Source organism: Cynocephalus volans, chromosome 5, assembly GCF_027409185.1.
Source record: "Cynocephalus volans isolate mCynVol1 chromosome 5, mCynVol1.pri, whole genome shotgun sequence".
Taxonomy (NCBI): domain Eukaryota; kingdom Metazoa; phylum Chordata; class Mammalia; order Dermoptera; family Cynocephalidae; genus Cynocephalus; species Cynocephalus volans.
The window spans coordinates 23,638,729-23,662,532 of record NC_084464.1 but is presented as its reverse complement, the minus strand read 5'-3'; the positions used below and the strand labels follow the sequence as shown (position 1 = coordinate 23,662,532).

The window sequence follows — 23,804 nt, the reverse complement described above, 5'->3', positions numbered from 1 at the left end:
AAACTCACTCCCATGGGGGTGTGAGCCAGAGGTCTGGGGAAGTGGACAGAGACAGGCAGCCTAGAGACCCAGAGGCACTAGAATGCTGTCAAGGGGACGTCAGGATATCTGGAGAGCGCTTGGTATTTGGCAGGAAAGGAGCTGGGACCACCCCCCCTCCCCATCTTGGCCATGTTACCACCTCACACCCCACTACATGAAGACCCTAACTCCAGGCATTACCTGCTCCCCAGCTCTGGTTGCTGGAAGGGCTGACAGAGGTGACAGAAGCTGGCTTCCTCTACAGGACTCACCTCCCTTTTGCTAAACATAAAAGCTTCCACTAAGTGTAAAATTAAAACAAAACAAAACAAAACATGGAGTTTGAGTGCCCAAGGGTCACCCCAACTTCTTGACATCAATCCAAGGGAAGGCGAGTCAAAAAGTCTCTGCCCCCTAAAAGCGGGGAGAGCCAGGGAGAAAATCTGCAGTGCAGTTATGGCAAAAGCAACGGGAAGAAGTCTGAGGTCTCAGACTTCTCAGACTTGGAAGTGAAAATGTTGCGCCTAAAATGGAAAACTTGTTACCTTCCTGCAGAAATAAACTATGACTTAAGTTGGGAGTCCACCACCTCTCAGCCAAGCATCTCCTGTTCTGGCCTCGCGTCTGCCTCACCTAGCTCAGATGAGGGAGAGCTGTGTTTAAGGTGCGAACAACCAGGACTGAGAATGAGAGAAGTTATTTATTTATAGTGACACCTTTCAACTGCTCTTTTTCCCCTCTGGAGATAGAGGCCGGGTTCGGCTTACCCTTTGAATCTAAAACTGCTGGGGTAAGAAGGACGTTAAAGGGTCATGGCTTAGTCTGTCCCCTCTAGCCAGGGATTGTTGTTGTCCTGAGCAATGCAAATGGGAAAGCAATTGACCACCTCTTGAGGAATTCCTCCTAATGGACATACACTCAGTTATGCAACACATGTGCTCTTGAAAAGTGCTTTGTAAAACACAATTTTTGTACAGAAGGTGATTTGAAAATGCATTAGTGGTTTTATTTAAAGGAATTCAACAATAAATCTTTATTTTCCTTTTTTTTTTAAACAAAGGATTCTAATATCATGCAAATGGATATTCCCTAATTTATATGCATTTGTAAATTTAGACTTCGTATTAGATTTTCTTTAGGCAAGGCACATCTGTACTTAGTGCTGTAAGAGTCAACAAGCTGTTTCTGGTATCTAACTGCATCTTTCCTCCTGTAATTCTGAGATATTTTCTTATTCTGTTCAGTTGACTCATTCTTACTACCAAACCTTGAAGGAGTCATTAGAATTTGCTAGTAAATGAAAGAGAAAATCCATCCCTTGTAGCACTCACAAAAGCATCATCTTGGTTTTGGCCGTGACCCCTAGAAGTCCACTGACATTAATTTCTTCCCAGCACGTATCCCCACCTGACATTGTCATGTTCACTTGTGTCTCCCCTACTACAATGTAAGCATCCCCACGGCTTTGTTGATTCTTTAATTCATCACTGTATCATAAGCATCAGAAGTATACGAGGCATTCAATATTCATTTTTCAATTAATGCATTTCTATTTATCTCAAATTGCTATGGTATTTGGGACTACACAGGGTGATGAAGAGCTCCCCACTTTTTAAAATTCTTTTAACACTGATGCCTTCCTGCATGTCCACGCTCCTTATTATCACCCACTGCCTTAGGCATTATCATAGGAATTACTTTAAGGATAGGAGGACAGCTTCTTTTCAAACTCAAGTGTATCTATGTCTTTTCAGTGAGTCAAACCATAAGAGCCAACAGAACAAATTGGTAGGCAGGACCTACTCCCGGCTTCTTTTCTCTCTCTACTTCTGGTGGGCTCTTTGTCCAGCCAAGCCAATGGGGTCATGATTCAGTTTTTGGCCAAGGAAGGGTCCTTGCTGCATTACTGTGCTTGTACAGGATTTGGTGTCTTGTACCATTCAAAGAAGAAACAGAAAAGACTGGAAACAATGTGAGCCCAGAACCTGGATCTAGCAGCAGATCTATCAGAAAGAAACAATTTAATGTTCCAGTATGACCCAGAATGACACGAACTTACAGCGGCTGTGGATCAATAGTACCTGGTACTTGCAACTCAGGAAAGTTTTGCTGACTGATGAATGGCGAAATGATGCAAAAATGGTGCCTGAGCTAGGACACTCAGTATATTTACTTCTTGGCACTTTCAAGTTATTATTTTGGGAACATCCTATTGCTCCAAGTGCAATGGGAAAAAAAAGAAGTCAGAACAAAAATCCACTTAGTCACTTACTCACCTTTTTACTTAAGTGGGGACCATTGGTCCCCCCAGTGCTTCTCTGTACTGATGGTGGCACTTGATATACACTCTGTTCTTGGCTGCCATGGCCAGTGGGTACTTGGTAAATTCCCTGACTCTGGTGGGAAGGTGATACTTGGAAGATGGTGTCGTGAGGAGCAGCCTGTGGGTTTGGCACTTGTTAGAGCTTCTGTTGGCCAAAGGTCTGGTGCATTAGTCCGGATGCAGGCTGGTCGTGGCTAGAGGAGGTCTCCTGCATGGGGCCAATCAGGAGCTTCACCCGGTTGCCTGGGACAATGCCTTGCCGACCGTGCAAGGAGCACAGCCACCATCCTTCCAGTCCCCCTGTGTTCTGCTCTATGACGGTCAGGATGTCTCCCTTGTGAAAGGCCAGTTCCTCAGCACACTCGGGGACATTGTCATATAAGGCCCTTGCCATAAGATTCTAGGAAGGAAGGAACAGAGGGAAATTGTGTTAGAATACCAGCTCAATCTCTTTAACACCTACAGCCCATGCCCTTCTGGAGAGGCACCCTTCCTGGAAAGAGAGAAAAATAAATCTGAACAATAGCCTGTAAAGAGAAAAACAGATGGTGCAGACAAAAGACAGATACATACATACTGTGTCTGCCACCAGTGACATCAGACTGCCTCCTCGGAAAAGCTCAAAACACCAGAAGAGTTCTTTCCTCTAGCGGTAGAGGCTGTGCCAAGGAATTCTGAGCAGCACTGTTAAAGAGTTAGGGAATGGTTCACGACACAAAACGTTTCTCTTCCTTTTTAAAAGTAAGCTTGCAGGAAAAAAAAAATTCCAAGATATCCAGATGTACCACAACGGACATTTCTCAATTTTTTCATATATTGGAAGTGAAAAGACAAAGATAATCCCAAAGACACACACTACAAATGGCATTTATATTTGGTGTTGAAATATAAACAAAAGCACACATGTATGCCTTGGCAGGGCTTAAAAAGCTCATTCTCAGATGATCAAGAGGTCCTTGGATCTGGGGAGAGTCTACAAGTGAGGCACACAGATACGCGTGACCAGTGAGCATGGGGCACACAGTGACAGCAGTCTCCATCTCCAGGTTTGATGGCAGGAAGCTACAAGGACTTTATTAGGACGCAGGTAGATGCCAACTCTTTCTCTTTTGGTCTTTTGCTCGTACCTTTCCTGAGGGCCTCCCCACCCCACCACTTTATCACCCACTTCTTGAACCTCACCACTCACGTCTGAAAGCCTGAGCCTTCCCCTTTCATGGGCCCACAACACTCCCTCTCTGTATGAAGGCCTGTCTGGCACATTTAGGACTAAGCAGACAGCCAAAGTCAGGCATTCAGCATAGAGTGGGCAGGCAGTACGTGCTGACATTCCTGGAAGCCTTTCAAAGGCTCTGAAGATCTCATTTCTTAGCGTTAGTAATGTTTCCCAGCACGCTGGCAGCCCTTACCGCAGGCCTGCCCCTTCCCAGCGTGCGGAGAAGCCAGGGACCAGTGTCAATTCATCGCAAGCGCTCGGAACACTCCAAGTGACCTCCCCAGTTAAATGTCTGGATGCATTTAATGCCATTGCAGTGGGGCTCACTTATGGGAGAAAGGACTGATTGGATGGAGTATGTTCGTGACTTTGTTTCACACCATAACAGATTCATGGAATTTTCGGCTATTGTTGTTCAGACTTTTGCCCCTCTGTTTTCTTCTCTAGAAATGTGGACTTGATCTTCCAGCCTTGTGCTTTTCATTTCTTTATTGCTGACCTACATTAATCATTTCCCCCGTACTCTGCCCCATAACCCCAGGACTTGCACTGAGTGCTGTTCTCCGCTGCGGAGTGGCTGCGCGACTCTGTAAGGGGTCTGCCCTCTGCTCGGTAGTCAGCAAGGGGTCCTATTCTATGACTCTTAGACAGGCTCCTCTTAGTCAGTGAAACTACTCGACTTAAAGAAGGGAGATAAAGCCATAGAGAACTATATTCAGGAAGCTTTGTGATAGTCTTCAAGGATAATGCTGATGTCCTTTTTTGTGACAGCTATGAGATACAGGAAGTGTGTGACATGGACAGGTGAGTGGTGAAGGAAGCTAAAGGAAACTGCGGTGTTTGTGTTTCAGGTGAAGAAGGTTTACTTAGCAGTTATATTCTAGAAAGCTTCTTCTAACAATTGAAAGTTCACATACGTAAAGATAAAATCAGGTAGGACTCTACCCCAGGTGGTGGAAGCATTTAAGGATATGTCACAATCCTAAAGTCTCCTCTGTTTCTCTTGTTCCATCTTTTGGGTGTTCTTTAATTAAAAAAAATAATCATAGAGTTACAGAGGACAATATTGTGGTCTTTTGTACCAAAATGATCTCAAGGAAATGACTCCACCAGATTTGTCTCGTGACTATAGAGTGGGGAGAGAACTGACTGCTCTGGTCTCTGTCTGTTTCTTCTGGGCCTGTTCAGCAATTGGGAATGGCTGGGAAGGAAGCCCCCAGAGGAAATCAGGAGAATAGAGTCGGGGCCAGTTCTATGGGAGCTGAGGGCTGATAGCTGTGCAACTATATTGGTACAAAGAAGGGAAAGAAGAGAAGTGGAAACAGACTACAGACCTAATCCACATAAATCAGCTCAAGGCCTTTGGAGGTGGGCCTCTTCCAACACCTAGGAACACCTTGCAGCCCTAAAGTAGAGCACGGGACCATGCTGGATTAGAGACAGACAGGATTCCCCGCATGAATGTCCTTCTGGATGTTCTTTGTCTCCGGCCCAGTATCCTTCCCACCAGCTGGGAAGCAGCAGGCGAATGTTCTACACTTGCCTCAGGAGCTGCTTGTCCAGGACTTCCCACCAGCCCTCCCCACTGCCCACTGAGATTGGGATTTAGAAAGAGGTCACAGCAAGGATTTAGTGGCAGTGATCCCAGCACCAGCCTGACACCTATTCAGTATCCTCTGCCTTGGCTGAACAGGAGTATGAGTTATTTAATATCTGCACACGCTGCAGAGAGTCAATGTCTCCACCCAACCACTGTCTGAAACAGAAGGTTATAGCTCCAGAGACCTTTAGAAATCACCTGAGCCCTTAAGTCCCTGTTTTACAGATAAGGAAACAGGTCTGGGGAGGCCAGTTTATCATTTGCCCAACACCACATTGTTGGTGTCATACATGGAAACCGAACTATGGTCTTTTGGTTCAATTCTTCTTCTAGAACACTATTTTAGCTTTATTATACAGTAAAGCTAAAATAGTCTTTCTGACTGGCCCCAATTCCATGACCAGTTCTTCTCTGCCTACAGAATAAGTAGATTCTTGGGGTTTTGGGTCCTGGCTATATTGCTTGAGCAGATCACTTCTCTTCTTTTTGCCTTGACTGCTTCATCCTTACACTAAGAATGAGGATGATAATACCCATCTCGTGAGTTTGCCATTAGAGAATTAACTCTGTAGTGAGTCCTGGACAACATAACCTCTTGTCTAGTATTTGCTGGCAAACAGCAATAATGAAACTATTGGTTGCATTCCAGAGATCTTCTGAGACAAAATAAAAGTAATTATAATGACGTTACTGGAAAAATTATGTATAAATCTCATCAGAAGGGGAGATAAGAGAGCTATGCAATTCTAGATCCAATGGATGGTTGGCAGAGATTGGCAGCTAGAGGCTGGCAAAGCACCAACACAGTTGGGGCACAGAACTTGAAAGCCAGAAGGAACTTTAAACAACTGTAGCCCAGCTCGTTGTCTTTACAAATCAGAGAAATGAGGCTTAAGAAGTTAAAGATTTGCCAAGTCACCCGGCAAGAAGGCCTTAGAGCTGGGACAGGAATTCAGGCCTCTTGTCTCCAGGTTGTAAAGTCAAACACATATGCTACGAAAGCTGCAGCTTTAGTCAGGATAGGAAATTGGCATTTAGGGTTGTAAACCCTTTCTGGGGGGACCCCAACTGTAGCAGCTGCTAGCATTGATCCCCATCCTGAGGTCTCTTGACACTCTTCTCCTTTTGGCTTCCGTGATATCACTTCCTGGTTTCCCTCTTCTCTTGCCCGCTCAACCTCCTTCTCCATCACAGACCATTTTCCCCTTATCCCCCGTAGAGTCGTGTTCCAAAGGGATCTCTCCTTTGCACTTTCCTCCTCCTCTGTGTGCTCACTCTCCACAGGAAATCTCATCCGTGGGCATCTGAACACACAGACAATACCTAAATCCACAGCTCCAGCCACGTATTTCTCCTGCACTCCAGTCGCTTATTTCCAGTTGTCTGATGGGCATCTTCATCTCTCACTCAACAAGGGCAAGGGCCTCTTTGCCCTACTCTCCCGCTCTCGGTTAACAGCACACACACAGCTGCCCAAGGTCGGGGCCTCCGAGGCTTGCTAAGGCTCTTCACAGCCTGAAACCCAGCCAGCGGGGCCCTGCCTTCCACCTCGCTGCCACTCCTAGCTCTGGTCCTCTGCGTCTATCTTCTTCTGAGCACAGTACTTGCTTCCCAACTAGTGTTCCTGCACTCACCTTCTCCCCACCTCAAAACCCATCTTCCACATGACCAGAATGGTTACCTTCTCCCCACACCCTGTCTCCACTTCTCTGCCACACCGTTTCTTGTACTGCCCCATTCAATACTGCAAACTCCTTAAGTTCAGCGGTGCTGTCTAACTCCTTTCGTCTAATTTTGGAACTTTAGCTCAGTGTCTGGAATAAAATGCACACTTACTAAATGTCTGATAAATTGAAATGGATTCTGGACGCTGATTTTCCGATTCTCTGCAGGGAGGGCAAAATTGTTTTTCTAGAGAATTCAGTAAGACATTCAGTTAAAAATTTCAGATGGAAGGGGGGAAGATGAACCTAACCAGAAGGACAAATGGCATGTCCACGTCTCTCAAGCCTCACAGCCAGAGAATATTGGAGACAGCAAGCAGTAGAGTGGCTGCCCCTCCCTAGTAAAACAGGATAATGACATAGATGTCTGCAACTACCAAGCAAACAGGAAGGCCAAGAACTGACCATCCCAGCGAGATGGAATACAATGGCTTCTTTAAGAGCTACTTCTCCCTTCAGTGTAGCCATCTGCATCTGGAGATAGGTGACAGAGCACCATTCAGATACATTTCCAGAACATTTGGGTTCTGCTGTTCCTGGTTCCTGAGCTAGGCCTGAGAAGTGGAGAGAAAATCCTGTGCAACTGGCCAGAACTGCGGGTGCAGAGAGCGCCCGGTCATGTGACAACTTCTACCCCGCCATTCCCACAACTCCTCTCTGCTTTTTTTTTTTCCCCCAGTTGCAATCAGAATGTCAAGAAAGCTTGCTACTCCTACTACCAGGGAAACTATCTGCCTTTCCAAATACAGATAACTGTGACTTGTAATTTCCATGACCATTCACGCTGTTCTTTCAAGAGAAATGAGACACAATGGCTAATGTGTCACCCACTAAGTCTGATAGCATCATCAATGGCCCAGCTTCCTCTTATTATTTTTACTTCATTCTATATTTATCACACAGGAGATCCTGCTGCCACATTCTCAATGACATGACTTTCCTGTACCCAACCCGCCCTCAAACTGCAGCCCTGGAGTCTGGTGGGCTTGCATGCCTGCGTGCGCACATGCACACAGAGGACAGACGCTGAGAAACACACACTAAAGGAAATGGCCATTGTCAAGAAAATCAGTCCTAAAGGAAGCAGCTGAGGGATAAACAACAGCAAGGACAGTCTCAGGGCATACCCGCAAAGAGAAAGAAAGGCTCGTGAGCTTTTGTGCAAGCTGACAAAAGTCAGCTTCTGTCTGAGGACAGTTAAACTATTTTGGCTATATTTCTTCCCTCCCGTCCACCATCACCTTTGGGATGTAGAGTGGAATGTGGGCTGTCTCCAAAGAAGGAAAACAGCCATAGTCAGAAAACATGGAGATCTACAATTCTGGATTTTGATTCTTGGAATACTTGGTTTATACCTAGGTACTTGCAACCGAAGATCTGGAATGTTGAATTTTTTGAGTTGGATCCTCATGAGGTTGCTAAGTCACAGACACAAAGTTTTCAAGTACAGGAGTTAGAAGATATGCTACGATCTGAGCTTTTCCTCAATAATACTTTCTGCTTGCATTCTGACACACTTTTCATTAGGTGATCTGAACTGGTCCACAGAAAGGCAAAAGCAGGATTGCACTTGCTCCCACTAATCCCACTCATACTTCTGACCACTAGTGTGGACTGTCCAACATTTCTCACCTGGCACCTGGATTGCATTTCAGCCAATGATGTATATATTCTGGAAAGTGATTCTTCTAAACCCTTGTGGTGGTCCAAAATCTTACATGAGTATCTTAAACCCTCTCTGAATCTTGGGACTTTTCCCCAAGTCCTCTTAGATTTTCCAGCTTTGTAAACTTTAGCTATAGCACTCTCTTTTGAGGATTTCTAAGTTGGAGATGCTTTAAGAAATGCGACCTTAGACACTTGCCCAAAGGTAGTTTTTGACATGGCATGAAACACCATAAACACTCCCTGTATGAGCAGTGCCCTGTGTGTGATTGCCCATAATGCTTTTAGGCTTCTTAACATCTCTTCCACACTGGCTTATTCTGATTTGACAAAGGATCATTTGGGAGCCAGAATTATTTTGGTGGTTCATACACCAAAGTGACGTTATTTCTTGAGAGATGGTGAAAAGATCTGTTGCTCATTGCAAATTTGGATATTTGGATCTCAGAAAGAAATTTCTGTCTGACCAGATTTGGTAACATGATATGGACAGCTTAGCTGTGAGACTAAAAAGTGTTTCCTCAATTGCTGGGCTCCTCTTTTTCCCTGCACTTGAATGGATGCCATCTACACTCCCTTGGTTTAAGGTTGATGCAGGACAGAAACATTCACACATTGGGATTTGTTTACCACGCACCAACAAAAGCAAATCCCTTGCTTTGTATAAGAAAAATTGCAGTGGGTTGGTAAACAGGCACGCACATGTGTGTGTACGTGTTCAACCTCATAGTCAACTTTTATTATTTCTTGGCCCATGGTGGAAGATGAATTTGACTTCTGACAGTATTTGAAAAAAATAAATTACTTTCTCCCCACAACAACATACATGTTGTTAAGAGTTCAATTTCCCACTCATCTGTGGCCTTTGAGATTTACCTAAGCAACTCCTGAGGGTCTCAAAGAAGGGAGAAGAATGCCGACGTTTCTATGGGTATGAGACCCAGATGTGACCCACAGCTTGACCAGAACTGAGTAAAGTTTTAGAGTAAGAAGGTACCATTCTAATGCAATCTCCTTGTTTCACGGCCTAGAGGGTCTCATCTCAGATTAGCAGCAGAGCCAGAGCCACCATCTGGTTCCTCTCTCCACCTAGGTTTTTTTCCCTCTGGACCAGGATGCCCTTCCTGAGAATCTTCCCCATCTTAGAATTTAGCACTGCTGTTATTAAGCCTTGGAATTTATAAGCATTTGTCCCAGGTTGCCTGGTTTTGATAGATTTCAGTACAGTATATTGGCTAAGGATCAAAAACATGGGACAGGCACAAACTCTTTTCAGAGTTCTGTTCCTAGATAAATCTGACTGGAGCCATATAATGATGAAGGCCTGACACCCACTCACCCAAAAGATAGGTCTCATTAATAATAAAACAACCGTCTGGATTTCAGCCAACATTATGGTGTTGGCACTGGATCACATCTATCTGCCTGTCTAGACAAATCCTTCTAGCATCCAGGTATTTGGGGAAGAGAAATGAGAATTAAGTTATAAGGGGATAGGAGACTCCAATCCACTATATTTTGATATATTTCTAAAAATGATATCATTTCTTAAAAGGCAAAATGCACAAGTTATAACATCTAATAAAATATTTGAAAGAAGGAAAAGGTCTTTCTATTTTTACATTCCCATCTGTCTTATCTTTCTACACCAAAGTATGCAGCCCAGGGTTATATCTTAACCCATCAATACAAATACCTATGAGGGTACTTCAAAAAGCTCATGGAAAAATTCAATCGAAAGATAACACAAATCTTTCCATGAACTTTTGGAAGACCCTTTGTACAGATACTGGCAACACTTGACTGTCTCCCAGCCAGAACTCAGTTGATGTAGCTGGATGTCACCCGTGCTGGAACTCTTTTTGATGTCACCTGACCAGGGTTTGGTGTCTGCTTGCTAGTATCCATTTAATCTGTGAGGTCCTCAAAGAGTTGTAAAAAACAGATCCACCCACTTGGCTGAGAGGTGTGTACAGTCCTAAACTATCTGTAAGGTAGTTGCTGAGCTGTCTCAAGGAAAACCTTTAGAATCTGCAGCTTCTCAGCCAGCAGAGAGAGGAAAGATGCAGGAGCAAATGGGACAGATGAAAGCTCAAAATGGAATCGTTCAATGCCTAGCTGTATAGACAAGCTCTAACCTGTACGTGTTGTATACCAGTTTATGAGAGTCAAATAGCTTGCTTTCTTTTTTTTTTAAATTTTATTTTGTCGATATACATTGTGGCTGATTATTGCTCCCCATCACCAAAACCTCCCTCTCTTCTCCCTCCACCCTCCCCCCAATAATGTCCTTTCTGTTTGCTTGTCGTATCAACTTCAAGTAATTGTGGTTGTTATATCTTCTTCCCCCCCCCGGTTTTGTGTGTGTGTGTGTGTGTGTGTGTGTGTGTGTGTGTGTGTGTGTGAATTTATGTATTAATTTTTAGCTCCCACCAATAAGTGAGAACATGTGGTATTTCTCTTTCTGTGCCTGACTTGTTTCACTTAATATAATTCTCTCAAAAGGAACTCTCATACATTGTTGGTGGGACTGCAAAATGGTGCAGCCTCTATGGAAAATGGTATGGAGGTTCCTCAAACAATTGCAGATAGATCTACCATACGACCCAGCTATCCCACTGTTGGGAATATATCCAGAGGAATGGAAATCATCAAGTCGAAGGTATACCTGTTCCCCAATGTTCATCGCAGCACTCTTTACTATAGCCAAGAGTTGGAACCAGCCCAAATGTCCATCATCAGATGAGTGGATACGGAAAATGTGGTACATCTACACAATGGAATACTACTCAAATAGCTTTCTTAAAGACACAGTTCTAAATGCATGTTCCGTGATTAGATATACATGCAGAGGAAGACTTTGGAGAATTAAAATTGCCTTACAGATGGTATGATGGTTTTACATTTAACAGGGTGAGACTCTATGCTTCTTAGTATTTCGTGGTATTCGTGTGAACAAATTGGGGCTAAGCATGTAAGAGGAAGTTACTTTTTGGTTAGGACCTGTTACATTTAGCTCAACCTAAGTTACAATAAAAATTATGGCAACTAGTTCTATGGGGGTATTTTTGTGCTTCTACCACATAAAACCACTAAGGCCATTATTTTTAAGCAGAAAGAAGTAGAAGAGATTAGATCAGTGGTTCCCAGTTGAGAGGGTTTTCTCCCCCCAGACATTTGACAAGGTTTGGAGACATTTTTTGGTTGTCACAATGTGGGGGTGTATGTGTGTGTATGTGTGTCTTACTGGCATCTAGTACATAGAGGCCAGGAAGGCTGCTAGACATCCTACAATACACAGGACAGTCCCCCACACCAAGAATTATCTGGCCCTAAATATCAATGGTGCTGAGGTTGAGAAACCCCGGATAGAAGAATGGCACTGGACTGAATTTGGAGAATCTCATCTCAGTCCTCGTATTGTAAGACTGTCGACAATGAAATTACTGCCTTTTGTGCCCCCACTTCCTCACATGCAAAATGGGGATAATAAACATGATCTTAATAAAAATACTATGAGGATTCATGAAATTATATATGCAAAATGCTCTGATTTCTTCAGAAGAAAGGTTCTCCATAAAACCAGAGCACACTTATTATGATTGCTCCATGATGAGCTCATGAAATTCTGTCTTAAGAACGGTATTCCACCCCCTCAAAAGAAAAGATTCCTCCGGGAAAAGAAAACAAACCAGAAATGATCTCATCATGATTCCACCTGCCACACCAAAAACACAGTTCAGAGAAAGGAAATTCTTTCCCTTCAGCAATGAGCTAAGCGGAGTCTGTAATTAAGATCTTAACAAGGGAGGCAGGAGGCTGCTGCAGATGCTGGAGGCTATGAGGCACAGAGCTACCATACCAGGTTAAAACCAGAACAACTGAAACACAATCCCCCTCCCTGCTTAGCACCCCCTGGTGTTCCAGAGAAGTCCACAGTTCCAAAATAGGCTTGCCTTCATTTCTAACGATGCCTACTTCTGCAAGGAAAAAGAAAAGGAGTACTGTATTATTTAGAAGTAAATGTTATTTATGACACTATGTGAAGAATTTGCTTCAATCTACTTTTAAAAAGCCTCTTGATAGTTTCCCGCAAAGGCTGTCAGAGAGAGATGGGGTAATGTCATTGACAGTTGATTGATCTCTGGAGCAGCTTGGGTTCACTGTCTATAGAGTGGCCATGTGTCCCTGAACTTTTCAAGACAGTCTCCAGTTTCAAATATCCTTCCCATTGTCAGACCATATGTCCCATTTCTTGGTTTGTAAAATGTAGATGCATACCCACAGAAAACATATATACTTTAAACCAGAAACAAAGGATATGCAGGCAAGTATATTTCTTTTTAATGGATTTGCCTTGGTTGAATCTAGGATGTGGGAGAAACAAAGGTAGGTGCTGTTGAGAGTCATTGACTCAGACAATGCGTGTGTTCTCAAACTGGCCAGATGGTCTTTATAATGAAACAAGATATATTCCAAGGATCTGCGGACCTCTGCAGATTGTCTAAAAGTCCAGCTTTGCAGCGAGTGGGGTAATGAAGAGGAAGGAGGCTGTGGGCTACCTGTGTTCCTACTGTACCCCTCACTGAGCCCCACGTCAGGGGATGCTCACTGCACTGTGCTGAGTGCGGAGTGGGGAGAAGCAGAGAATAGCACTAAATTTCTATCTCAGGGGAGCACTGCAGAGAAACAGGGCTTCAGAATTTTGCTATGCCTGTACTGTTGTGCTAGTACAGCAGTACTGCTGGGCCAGGACCCATTTCCTGCCAAACTCTAAGTCATACCACATATGGCTAGTAACGAGAACAAAAAAAAAAACTCATCAACAGATGACTGACATGTCCTCACACCAAGAACTCCAAACTCTGAGAAGCCTGCAGTGTCTAGAAGTTCACTTTGCTGTCATTGCCTGTGTGCTGGCTTTGCTTGTTACGGTTATTTTGGGAGGAGCAGGGTGTTGGAGGTGGGCAGAGAAACCTAGATCATTCTATGTCAGTACAGTGCAGAGCTTTGGGGACAGAGAAGCCTTGATGAGTTCTGAGTTAGCCACATCTCCCATGGGAGTGAGGTGCCGAATCAAGGGTAAAAACCTGACTCCCACAAATCAAGAGATTAAGGCTAACTCATAATCACTAAGAGATAGACAGAATTTCTGCCTAAGGAAAAGAAATTAGGAAAAATATTAATGATGCATCATACTGCCTAAATACATAATACCTTAATAAGTAGAAAGGAGATCTGGTTTGAATCTTAACCTTACATATGTTTTGGTTACTGTAATTTTTTATTGAGCTTCACAGATAATTCCTGCCCCCCGCAAGAGTAAAGAAAGGAATTAAAATTAATTTCAAAAGAAATATTCTTGTTTTTTGCCATGCTTGTACTTTTACATAACCATGGTTGCTCAGTCTTCACTTCTGATGAACGTTAACGTCAATATCTTACATAGGGAACATTTCTGGTACCATCCTATAGCTATCAGTTTGTGCTATGGGTTGAATGTGCCCCCAAAATTCATGTGTTGGAAACTTGATCTTCATTATAACACTGTTAAGAAGGTGGGAAATCTGATTATGATATTGGAAAGGTGGGACCTTTAGAGGTGATTGGATCTTTAGGACAGTACCCTTGTGAGCAGATTAATCCATTCATGGAATAATGGGTTAATGGTTTCATGGGCAATCATGGGTGTAGACTCGAGACTTTATAAGGAGAGCACATGAAAGCTCTCCTGCCATTCTTGCCATGTGACAACTTGTGTTGCCATAGGATTCTGTGCAGGGTCCCTGGCAAGAAGAAGGCCCTCAACAAACATGGCCCCTGGATCTTGAACTTCCCAGCCTGTAAAACTGGAAGAAATAAATTTCATTTTCTTATAAATTATCCAGTTTCAGGTATTTAGTTATGAACAACAGAAAATGGACTAATACACCTGGACATATTAGAAATATCAGGAGGAATTCTAATTTGCAACACCAATAAGATTTGCAAATAAATACAACACCTCCAAATCACTGGACCCCGCTCTTGAATAAGCATCATGAACCACCTGTTTAGAAATCATTTGAGATTAATGGCTGGGGAGAACCTTGGGGGGAAGGGACTAGCTGGGCTTTTTAAGAATAAAGTGGGACTTAGTACTACATGGTGAGGCCCAGGCATATGTACTGGAAAATTTTTCACTGATGATTTTAGTATCTCCATGATCAGCTGACTCTTCACCCCACCTCAACCATGAAAATGATTGTCACACAATGTCACTGTTCATATTTTTCTGGAGTGCCCTTTCCATCTTCCTTGAATTCTCCTAGATGGCATTGTTTACCCAAACTATCTTCTAAAAGATACACCTTTCCAGTGGAGGGCGGAAAAGGTCACCAACAAGGCTATTATTTACGTTAAAATGAAGATTCTTCAGGAAGATGGCCTTTTGCAGCCAGGCTTTAATATTCCCCAGCCATGCGGGGAACTCATTAGTCCGTAAGGATTACCGCAGAGAGATGACTGGAATGTTCAAAGTAAACAAGATGGAAGAGGTGCTGTTGACAAAGTATAAACAGGGATTTTCTTTTTTTTGGTCCCCTTTTCATGTCCACCCTCTTTGCAATCATCTATCTCTTAGGAAACTCTCAGCTATTCTCTGGCATGTTCAGCTGGAAACACAGCATTTCTTCCCGATGGTCCCATTTCATTTGTCTTGGCAAGGAGGCCTGCTTGTTAAGTCTACACGTCACTCAGACCAGTGCCACAGTTCTGGTGCCTGGTACATCAAAGCAGTTTGTTTAGGTTCCTTTGTAGCCATCAGATGATCTAAAAATGGATAACCAAGACCTCTTACTTTACATTTCCGTCACTCTAATGACTGCAATAGGACATGTGATAGAGTTTACCCTGAGCTTCTCATATACCCCCCAACTCATCGTCCTTGGGTTTCACCTTTGGTTTTTCAAATTGACAACTTTCTCTTTTCCCCACTAATATTTTTGTTATGGGTGAACAATTCTACCCATAACGATGAATGTTTCCTCTTAAACTTTTATCTGTATAATGCTTCTATATCTACATATCTATATATTTGTATGTGTGTGTATATTATATGTATATAACATAATAGCTGCCATTTATTAAATGGCCTACTTTGTGCTAGAAACTGATGGTTGTCATATATTATATTCTTACCACTATCTGATAAGACAGGTATTATTATTCCCATTTTATAAATGAGGAAACGGAGGTCTAAAGTAGCTTACCTAAGATTATACTGTTGGAAAGTACCAAAAGTGGGATTTGAAATAAAGCCCATGTTCTCTCCACAATGCCATAGAGCATTAAGACCCTTTTAAATGGCTATTTATATATATATTTTATACAATTCAACACGGAATTCAATATTTGTTGAATACCCACTATAAGCAAGGTCCTGTAATTTCAGGAATATCAAGTCTTCTGAATAACAATGAAGAAACCAAGTCATTGATACATTAGCAAGCAGGGCCCTCTGCTGTAGGTATGCCTGCAGGTAAGCTGTTAGGTCCCTATATTTAGGACCTACATTTCTACAACACATCTAGGCCTATAAAATACTCAATACTCAAACATCTTAACCTACTAACTGGGATCTTGACATAATCCTGTCATTAAGTCTTGAGTCTACACTGTGCTTTCAACATCTATTGAGCACCTACTATCCAAGGAGAGCTGGGTCAGCTGGCATTGTCTGTGCCAGGGGCCATGGTAAGTACATCCTTCACATATTCTCTTGGGCCTTAGAACCAAAGTAGGAGGCAGTTATTATTATCCCTATTTTACAGATAAAACTGAGGCTCGGAGAGCTCAACTTGTCCAAGATCACAGAGCTTTAGGCCACAAGAAACAGAAATGCCCTTCCCCAAAGCCTGCACCCCATCCTGTCTCTGATACAAGAGCATATAAGACTGAGTCCCTGACCCCTCAAGGCGTAACAGATCCTAAGTCATGCATTTTAATCAAGGACTTGTCTGTCAATCTGCCTGTACTCGCAAACAAAGGATGGGTCTCTCATATTCAGTGGGGCTTACTTAAAATTGGACAATGAAATTGGCAATGTGCGTGAGTTCCAGGTGTCATTTAGATAGTCATTTGATTAAAGTGGGTTAATAAGTAAGGTAGTGCTAACAGAGTAGGGATAATAGGACAGTCCAGGAGACAGAGGTTTAGGCTTTTGACTGTTCTATTGAGTGGACGGATGAAGATGAGGAGACTTTACTAGTGGGAAGACAGAGACCACTCAACTCAAGCGGGCACAAAGAGACGGCAAATGAACGTGAGGTCTCAAATTTCCCACGGCAGAGTCCAAGCAGAGGGAAAGGTTAGGGGTGCAGAATGTACATTAAGGGTGTCATATCCGTGTGATGGGAGACATGAGCCCCAGAGAAGTCTGATATTAGAGAAGCATCAAGCATGTTTGAATGAAAAAATAAGAGCCCAGGAGAGGCCATAAAGGCACAAAAGGTGAAGAGAATTTTCAAAGGAGCTTAAAAAGTAGAGAGGAAGGTTTTTTTCTTTTGAAGCCTGGGAGAGCTGGTGGTGGAGGGGAGGGTGGACAGGAGGCCACTGAGGAATTGTGAGAACAGGACTGATGTGTATTACGGCAAGGAAAGGATGCTAAAGGAATTCTTTGTATGTTATACACTGCGCAACTGGCAAAATTTGGTATTATCAGAACATCTTCAGTTCAGTAAAGACTTTGATCTCTGTGTAGGTAAGTCATGTAGTTCCACAAATGGGTTTGCGAAATAAATAAATACATAATTAAGTTAATATTTTTCAAAGCATTTTTTAATGCTTTTAAATTCATAGATCTCATATAAGATTCAACAAGGAGAGGGGCAGGAGACCTAAACTTGGATTGGGGGCAACAAATCATTTAGAGAAAAATAAAGAATTTAAAACCAAAATTTCAAAGCAAGGAAAGTATTCGGAACTCTATAGGCTATAAATGATTATATTGACCAGAGTCGATTATACGAGTATAATTAATTTATGCAGCAGCCCTACTACTCCCGTGGATACCCTCTTAAAATAGGCCAGGACGCTGGGGCTCAGACCTTGCCCTTGAGATCATCAGCAGTCTCTTTGGGGGGCATGTCCTCCTACCATTAGCTTGAGAAAATAAAATTATTTACTAAGTTGCCCTCAATAGCTTTTTATAACATACACTTTCTCCTTTTCCTGTCCTACATTACCCCCGCATTAGGCCAGAATGCAAGTCTGAACTTCAGATTAGAGTTTTCTTAATTGTATTGTAAATTCCATTTATAGTATGATAGACTAGGTAAATAATTTAGAACTTTAACGTAGGCATGTAAAGGTTCAGAAATTTGGCAAAGGCACAAAAACCGCTCAGCCATTAGAGGTCAGACTGGCAGTGCCTGCTGCGCCCCTGGAGCAGACCAGGGCCTGGAGTGGGCGGGGCTCCAGGCCTGGCCTGCTCAGCATGGGCAGTGCCTCTGGGCTGCGGCTTAAACACAGCTGCCCGGAGACCCTTCCATCGCCCTCCTGGCAAACAGGTACAGCCATCCACCTCCAGACCCTGAGGAGGGATCTTTCACTGGGCCAGCAAGCCAAGGCCATCAAGGCAAATCCCATCCCCCATTTAGAACATGCTTTGTATATTAAGGAGATATGTGGAAAACTCTTAATAAACTAAGCCCCCATAATTTACTATCCCATAACCACAGCAGACTGAATCCTTTCTAAGAGAAGTGGAACATTAAGTACACACAATAGTGACTGCAGCCTTCCCATGAACAAATAAAAAACATAAAATGAAATAAAATAGACTAAATATGTGGTAACCAAAAAAGTTCACCCAAAGTAATGGCTAACATTCCATAGTTCTTGTGATTATTGCAAATACATTGCTGCCTGGTCTGGAGCTGTTTATATTAAGTGCAAAAATGAATGGAGGTTGGTTGTTCTCTAGTTATGGTCCCCGAAGCAGCCAAACCAGATAATCTGGTTAACAACAACAAAAATCTTATAGGGCCTGATTTATAAATCTCTTAATGAACAGTTTTAAGTCTGAGCTAAATTTATGGTGTATCGAGCAATGTAAGGTTGTAGAGATAGTTCCTGACTCCGGGATTTTACAATCTAATAATTATCTGATTTTACTACCTAAGTGGCTCAAATTAAACAAATAACTGCCAAATGTGCATTTTACATTGCTTTGTGGAGTTACTAACAAAAAATAAGAATCTATCCTGCAGGAATATTTGGGATGAAATAGAGTATTGAACTTTCTGGGAGAAGAAAACACTAGTCAGAAGGGTATTTTAGGGAGGTCAAAGTTGGTTCTTTCCCTTTGAATCCCATCTCACCAGTTTATCGCTGTGTGGCATTGGATAAATTACTCAGCTTCTCTGAGCCACAATTTCCACATTTAAAAAGGAATATAAAAATAATATCCACCTCATAGAGTTACTGGGAGAGTTAAATCTGACAATCCTACATTGCCATGGTAATTTATCATGCCACTACTTTTGTATCATCTCCTCTACTTAAAATGACAAAACTCTCCTGAAATAAAGTTGTTCATTATTAACTAGAGACTTTATAAGACTTTATAAGAAAGGGAAAGTGGACTGCTTCAGGTATTGGTTCATTTTACAGTAACTATAGGGTGTCAAACTGTCATTTGTTCGGTAGGAGGAGTCAGTATTTTTGCTAGTAAAGGGGTCCACAAGCTAAAAGAAATCATGCATTTACATCATTTGGCAGGGTGTTCAACACTAGTAAGACCCAGCAAGAGGCAGGCTTTCTCCATGAATGCCAATTGCAATTCACAGCATCAGTTGCCATGATATTTTCTTTCCACAAAGAGTAAAGATAGACATGATGAAGTCACTGAATAAAAATGACTTTAGACTTGGTCACTTTCTAGATCGCAGCACTCAGTGGTAAAAATGTATAAATGTCATAGATGGAAAGGCCCTTACACTCCCCAGTAATAAATGTATGAACATATTTCCCTTCCCCCTCCCCCACAAACCAGTTTTTATTCAGCAACAGGGAAAGGAGGGGCAGAGAAATCAGTCCAGGCTCAGTAATATCTAGTCCTATCACTGTTCTAAATAAGGCAACTGTGGAAATACAGGGAGAACCATTTCAAGAAAGAGAACTTCCTGCCAGGTAGAAGGACTTGTTACTGGCTGCAACCTGAAGTCAGATATTAGTAGCCTTCAGGGTTGTCCTTCCATCTCAGCGTCCCTACTGATGCAGACACTGGAAAGCTGATAGTACAGTGATAACTGATACCTGTGTCTTCCACAGTTGTAACCTTTTGAGAACTATAACTCATGTATTACAATAAAGACTTCCAACATTTAGATTTAGAACAAGTTATAGCTTTTGAACAAAAGATTTATCACTGAGGTTAGCCAGTGGCTATTAGCTAGTCCAAGTATTTCCAACCTTACATCAAAAAGGAGGAGCCAGAGCTAGATAATTTGGAAAGAGTTCCCAGCTAGCACAATCCTGAAGGTTAGACGGTTAATACAAATTGTCAATCCCAAAGCATAGACACCTTGCCAAGATTCATTTTAATAATAACACTTTTGTTTAAAAGCAGTGGGACCCAAGTCTATTCACCATCCAAGAAAAATTCATGCCCCGCTCATTGCAATCTGCATCTGTACCGTGTGCCCTGGAAGCTGCTTGCCTCCTTGGATAGGGGCGACTTAAACAAATGGGATATGCTGAGCAAACTAATTTTTTTTTGCCAAGATAAACACACAAACAATGGTGCGAAACGTATTGGAAAATAACGCTGCCAGAGTATTATGACTATGACACTAAGCTCTGGGCACAATAAGCCAGCCGGAGCCTTCATACTCTTCAGTCCTTTCAAACTCCAATGAAAGTGTTTTCAAGAAATGTCTAATACTCGTTTATTCTTACATCCTTCACCACCTAGGATGTCACAAATCTCCATCAGCTGTGTAATAGTATCTGGGCTTTTAATATCTCCCACCAAAAGTGGACAAACTGCCTCCTAGACCAAACGCTTAAAAGCAGAGGCTGAAAACCCTTAAGAGCCAGTCTGAGACTCAGCAGTTCCGATTCTCTTACTACGGCTCCCCAGGGCAGTGGAGGCCAGGCCGGGGGCAGCCGCCGAGACCGGAGCTCATGCGTGCTGCGATGCAAGTCAGACACCCTCCGACCCTCCGACCCGCGGGGCGAGTCTGACTTCTCACCATGTCGTTTCCCCGGCAACTTTCAGCGCGGACGGGCTCGGGTGCACGGTGAAGACCCGGAGTGGGTCTCGGAGACTGGCTCTCTGCTGGCATACCAACCTCAGGGACCCAGTCCCATCTCAGACCCCTCCCGGGCACAGAAGAGGTCCGCGCAAAGAAGTTGTCACAGTGGGAAGCAGACACAGCCTCCAGCTGCCAAGGAGGCCTTAGGTAAAAGGCACTCTCTTACCTTGTACTTCATTTCGGCGGCGGTGAATGGAGCCGTTTTCCTACACTAGTTAGACAGCATGAAGCGCTGGAGTGTCCGCCCCTCCATTGAGTGCAGTGCCAGGCGCAAGCGAGGAGGGGTCCCCGGGCAGTGCCGGTTCGTCAGTCGCCGCGCGCCTTCCCAAAGCCTCTGAGATCACTGTTTGGATTGAGGCAGACGATCACAGCCTTCATTTGCATACCGCCCCGCCATTGGCTAGTGGGGCAAGGTAATACTCATGCTCCGCCCACTCGTTAACTTCTGAAAAACTCCTGACAAAGGGCTTGTAACGTGATCATTTCTTTTTACATTATCAACAAGGGTGGAAAATAAAACAGAAAGTGGGGAACCGCTCCCGAAGAAAATAAAAAAACTACCCCCCCCCGCTTCCTTCCCCCCATATACGCAGAAAGAAAGGAAAGAAGAAAGAAAGGAAACCAGGAAAAAGGGATAAATTCTTTTTAAGATTAACCTAAATTTTAAAGAAACCGAAGTCACAAAGCGGTCTGACAGTCGCGCTTCCTGTGACCTAGCAACTCTTCCATAAACCCAGTTCATTTCAAAGCCGTGCACCTCGCAATCTCTACATGAAACACTCGGGAACAAAAGGTTTTCTGTCTCTGGGACCCTTTTTACTAACCTCCCCTGCTGATCTCGCTCTCTCTCTCTCTCTCTCTCTCTCTCTCTGTCTCCCCCCCCCCACCCGCATTTTGTGGCTGTTTGCTTTTTTTGTTCTTTTCAGTGTTCAAAGTACTTTGCAATGTCAGTCTGCACGGAGCTGGAATACAATTCTTCGTCAGTGTAAAGGAGCTCTCCTGCACCGGCACCAGGGGTTCCCTGGATGGCCTCTCACTAGGGTCTCACAGAGTTGAGCATCAGACACATTCAGGACCTTCACTGGCTTTGCAGAGGGTAAAGGTTAAATGTGACCTCTCAGATGGGGCTGGCCAGTGCATGTCCTATATCATTGCTATCCACTGAGTGCTGTGTTTCTTCATAGCTGATATTTCTAGTCCCAGCTTTGAACACTGCACTTTTTTCCTTCTGACCTCTTTTCTAAAGATGACCCATTAACCCACCAACACTTATTACCTGGGGGAACTAAAAATGCCTAGTCTTTGATGAGCCTGGTTAAAAAGACCAGGCTCTCTCCAGTGAAGTGCAGAACATGATTTCTATAGAGGTTCCACTTCACGATTTCTGTAGAGAAAGAGAATCACCCAGGAGAAGACAGAAATGGTCACCTTCAGCAACTCTTCTGAAGGACAGAGCAGAGCAGGGAGGTGAAAAATTCCATTTTCCAGGGCCTTAGGATTGAGACTTGGAGAATCCAGACAATAGCTGTCCCCGAGTGGGATGCACTCCAGCCAGACTACATGACTTGGATGAAAAACTCAGCCCTTATTTTTTTTCCCGACTGAGTTGGATCTGAATCAGTTTGAATTTTTTTCTCTCAAACTCCTGATGGGTTGAAACTCTACTTTTATGATCTAAGGAAAAAGAACAGAAGAGCAGCTGTCTTACAAAAGTGGTTTCCAGATACAGGGTTTGCAGTTTAGTTCACAGTTTAATGTGACACCAATTCCCTGGACATGACCCCCAGGTGGTCATAATGAGGTTGACAGTGGCCTTCACAAGGCCTTGTTTTTCCTCGTTTTGCTTTACAACAAAAATGAGCCTGAATGATTTTGTAAGTTCTTTCTAAACATTGCAAGATCTTCCTAACAGTCCTGTAGACTTACAGGAGAGTCATTAGTTTGCAGAAATTGTTTTTGGTGTCTGCCTGGATAAGAAAGGACAATGATTCAAAGGACTTTCCACCTATAAGATGAGTCTTGGGGCCTCCAGGACATCTAGATAACATTCCTTGACTTCCTAAGCAGGAAAGCTGAATCCTCCTTCTGTTTTGTTTGATGAGCGCCATTGAGTACTGAACACTATCCCATCCCATTTTAATGTTTTAAAACCAGTTTCCCAAAGCCTGTGCTAGAGCTTTTTTGGTAATTTTGTTCTCTAGCTAGAAAGCATGATCTGCACCAAGTGGACCTCCAACTTTCTTGTTTTTATCTTGTAGAAGAAGAGAGTTAAAATCTACCCAAAGTCTATTTCAAGATGGTTTGGGTCAGTGTATAGTTAGTTGCATAAAGGACAGCACCAGGCTGTTGGAATCGGGTAACCTGTATCAAAATTTCAACACATTTCTTAACTTCTTGATTTAGTGTCCTTAAGTATAAAACAGAGAAAATAATACCTACTTGCTAGGGTTATAATGAGGATTTCTCTGAAGGTGGGCAGGAAGTAAAATGCCCACCAAACTGAGACGGTATCTTAAAACCAAAAAACGAAGCAGGCACTTTCGTGTAGTACAGCAAAGAATTCTATTGAAAGGGTAATTTACTCACAGGATGATGGATCGGACTGGGCGATAACCCAGAAGCGCTAAGTGAAGTCTCTGCATGACACCTCCTGGTCCAGCCCCAAGTTTATACGGGCATTCACACAAAGCCAAGAAGCAATTGCTAAGAAACAAGTTAATATCACTAACTCAGATGTCTTATGACAATGACCACTATCTTTGGTGGTCCTGTGATTCAGGTAGCATGTCATTTCTATGTATTGTTCTAACTACCTTACCTCTAGTTGCTGTATGACGTTTGTGGGCAGGGTTCACACAAAGACATGGCAAGTGGTAAGGGCTTCAAGTTGGAGTAAGTGAGGTCCACAGTCTCACAGGTTTAAATGAGATAATGTGGCTAGAAGTTTATAGTATTT

The 23,804-nt window shown here is 43.1% G+C and overlaps 1 protein-coding gene across 1 annotated transcript; it reads right to left on the bottom strand.

Moving 5' to 3' along the window:
* Positions 1–1,126: 1,126 nt before the first annotated feature.
* Positions 1,127–21,168, bottom strand: LOC134379254 (enhancer of filamentation 1-like). Its single transcript, XM_063098459.1, has 2 exons — positions 21,015–21,168; positions 1,127–2,744 (listed from the first exon to the last, which is right to left on the bottom strand). Exons 1-2 carry the CDS (start codon positions 21,024–21,026, stop codon positions 2,481–2,483), a joined length of 276 nt encoding a protein of 91 aa, XP_062954529.1. The 5' UTR covers positions 21,027–21,168; the 3' UTR covers positions 1,127–2,480.
* Between the last annotated feature and the right edge of the window lie 2,636 nt (positions 21,169–23,804).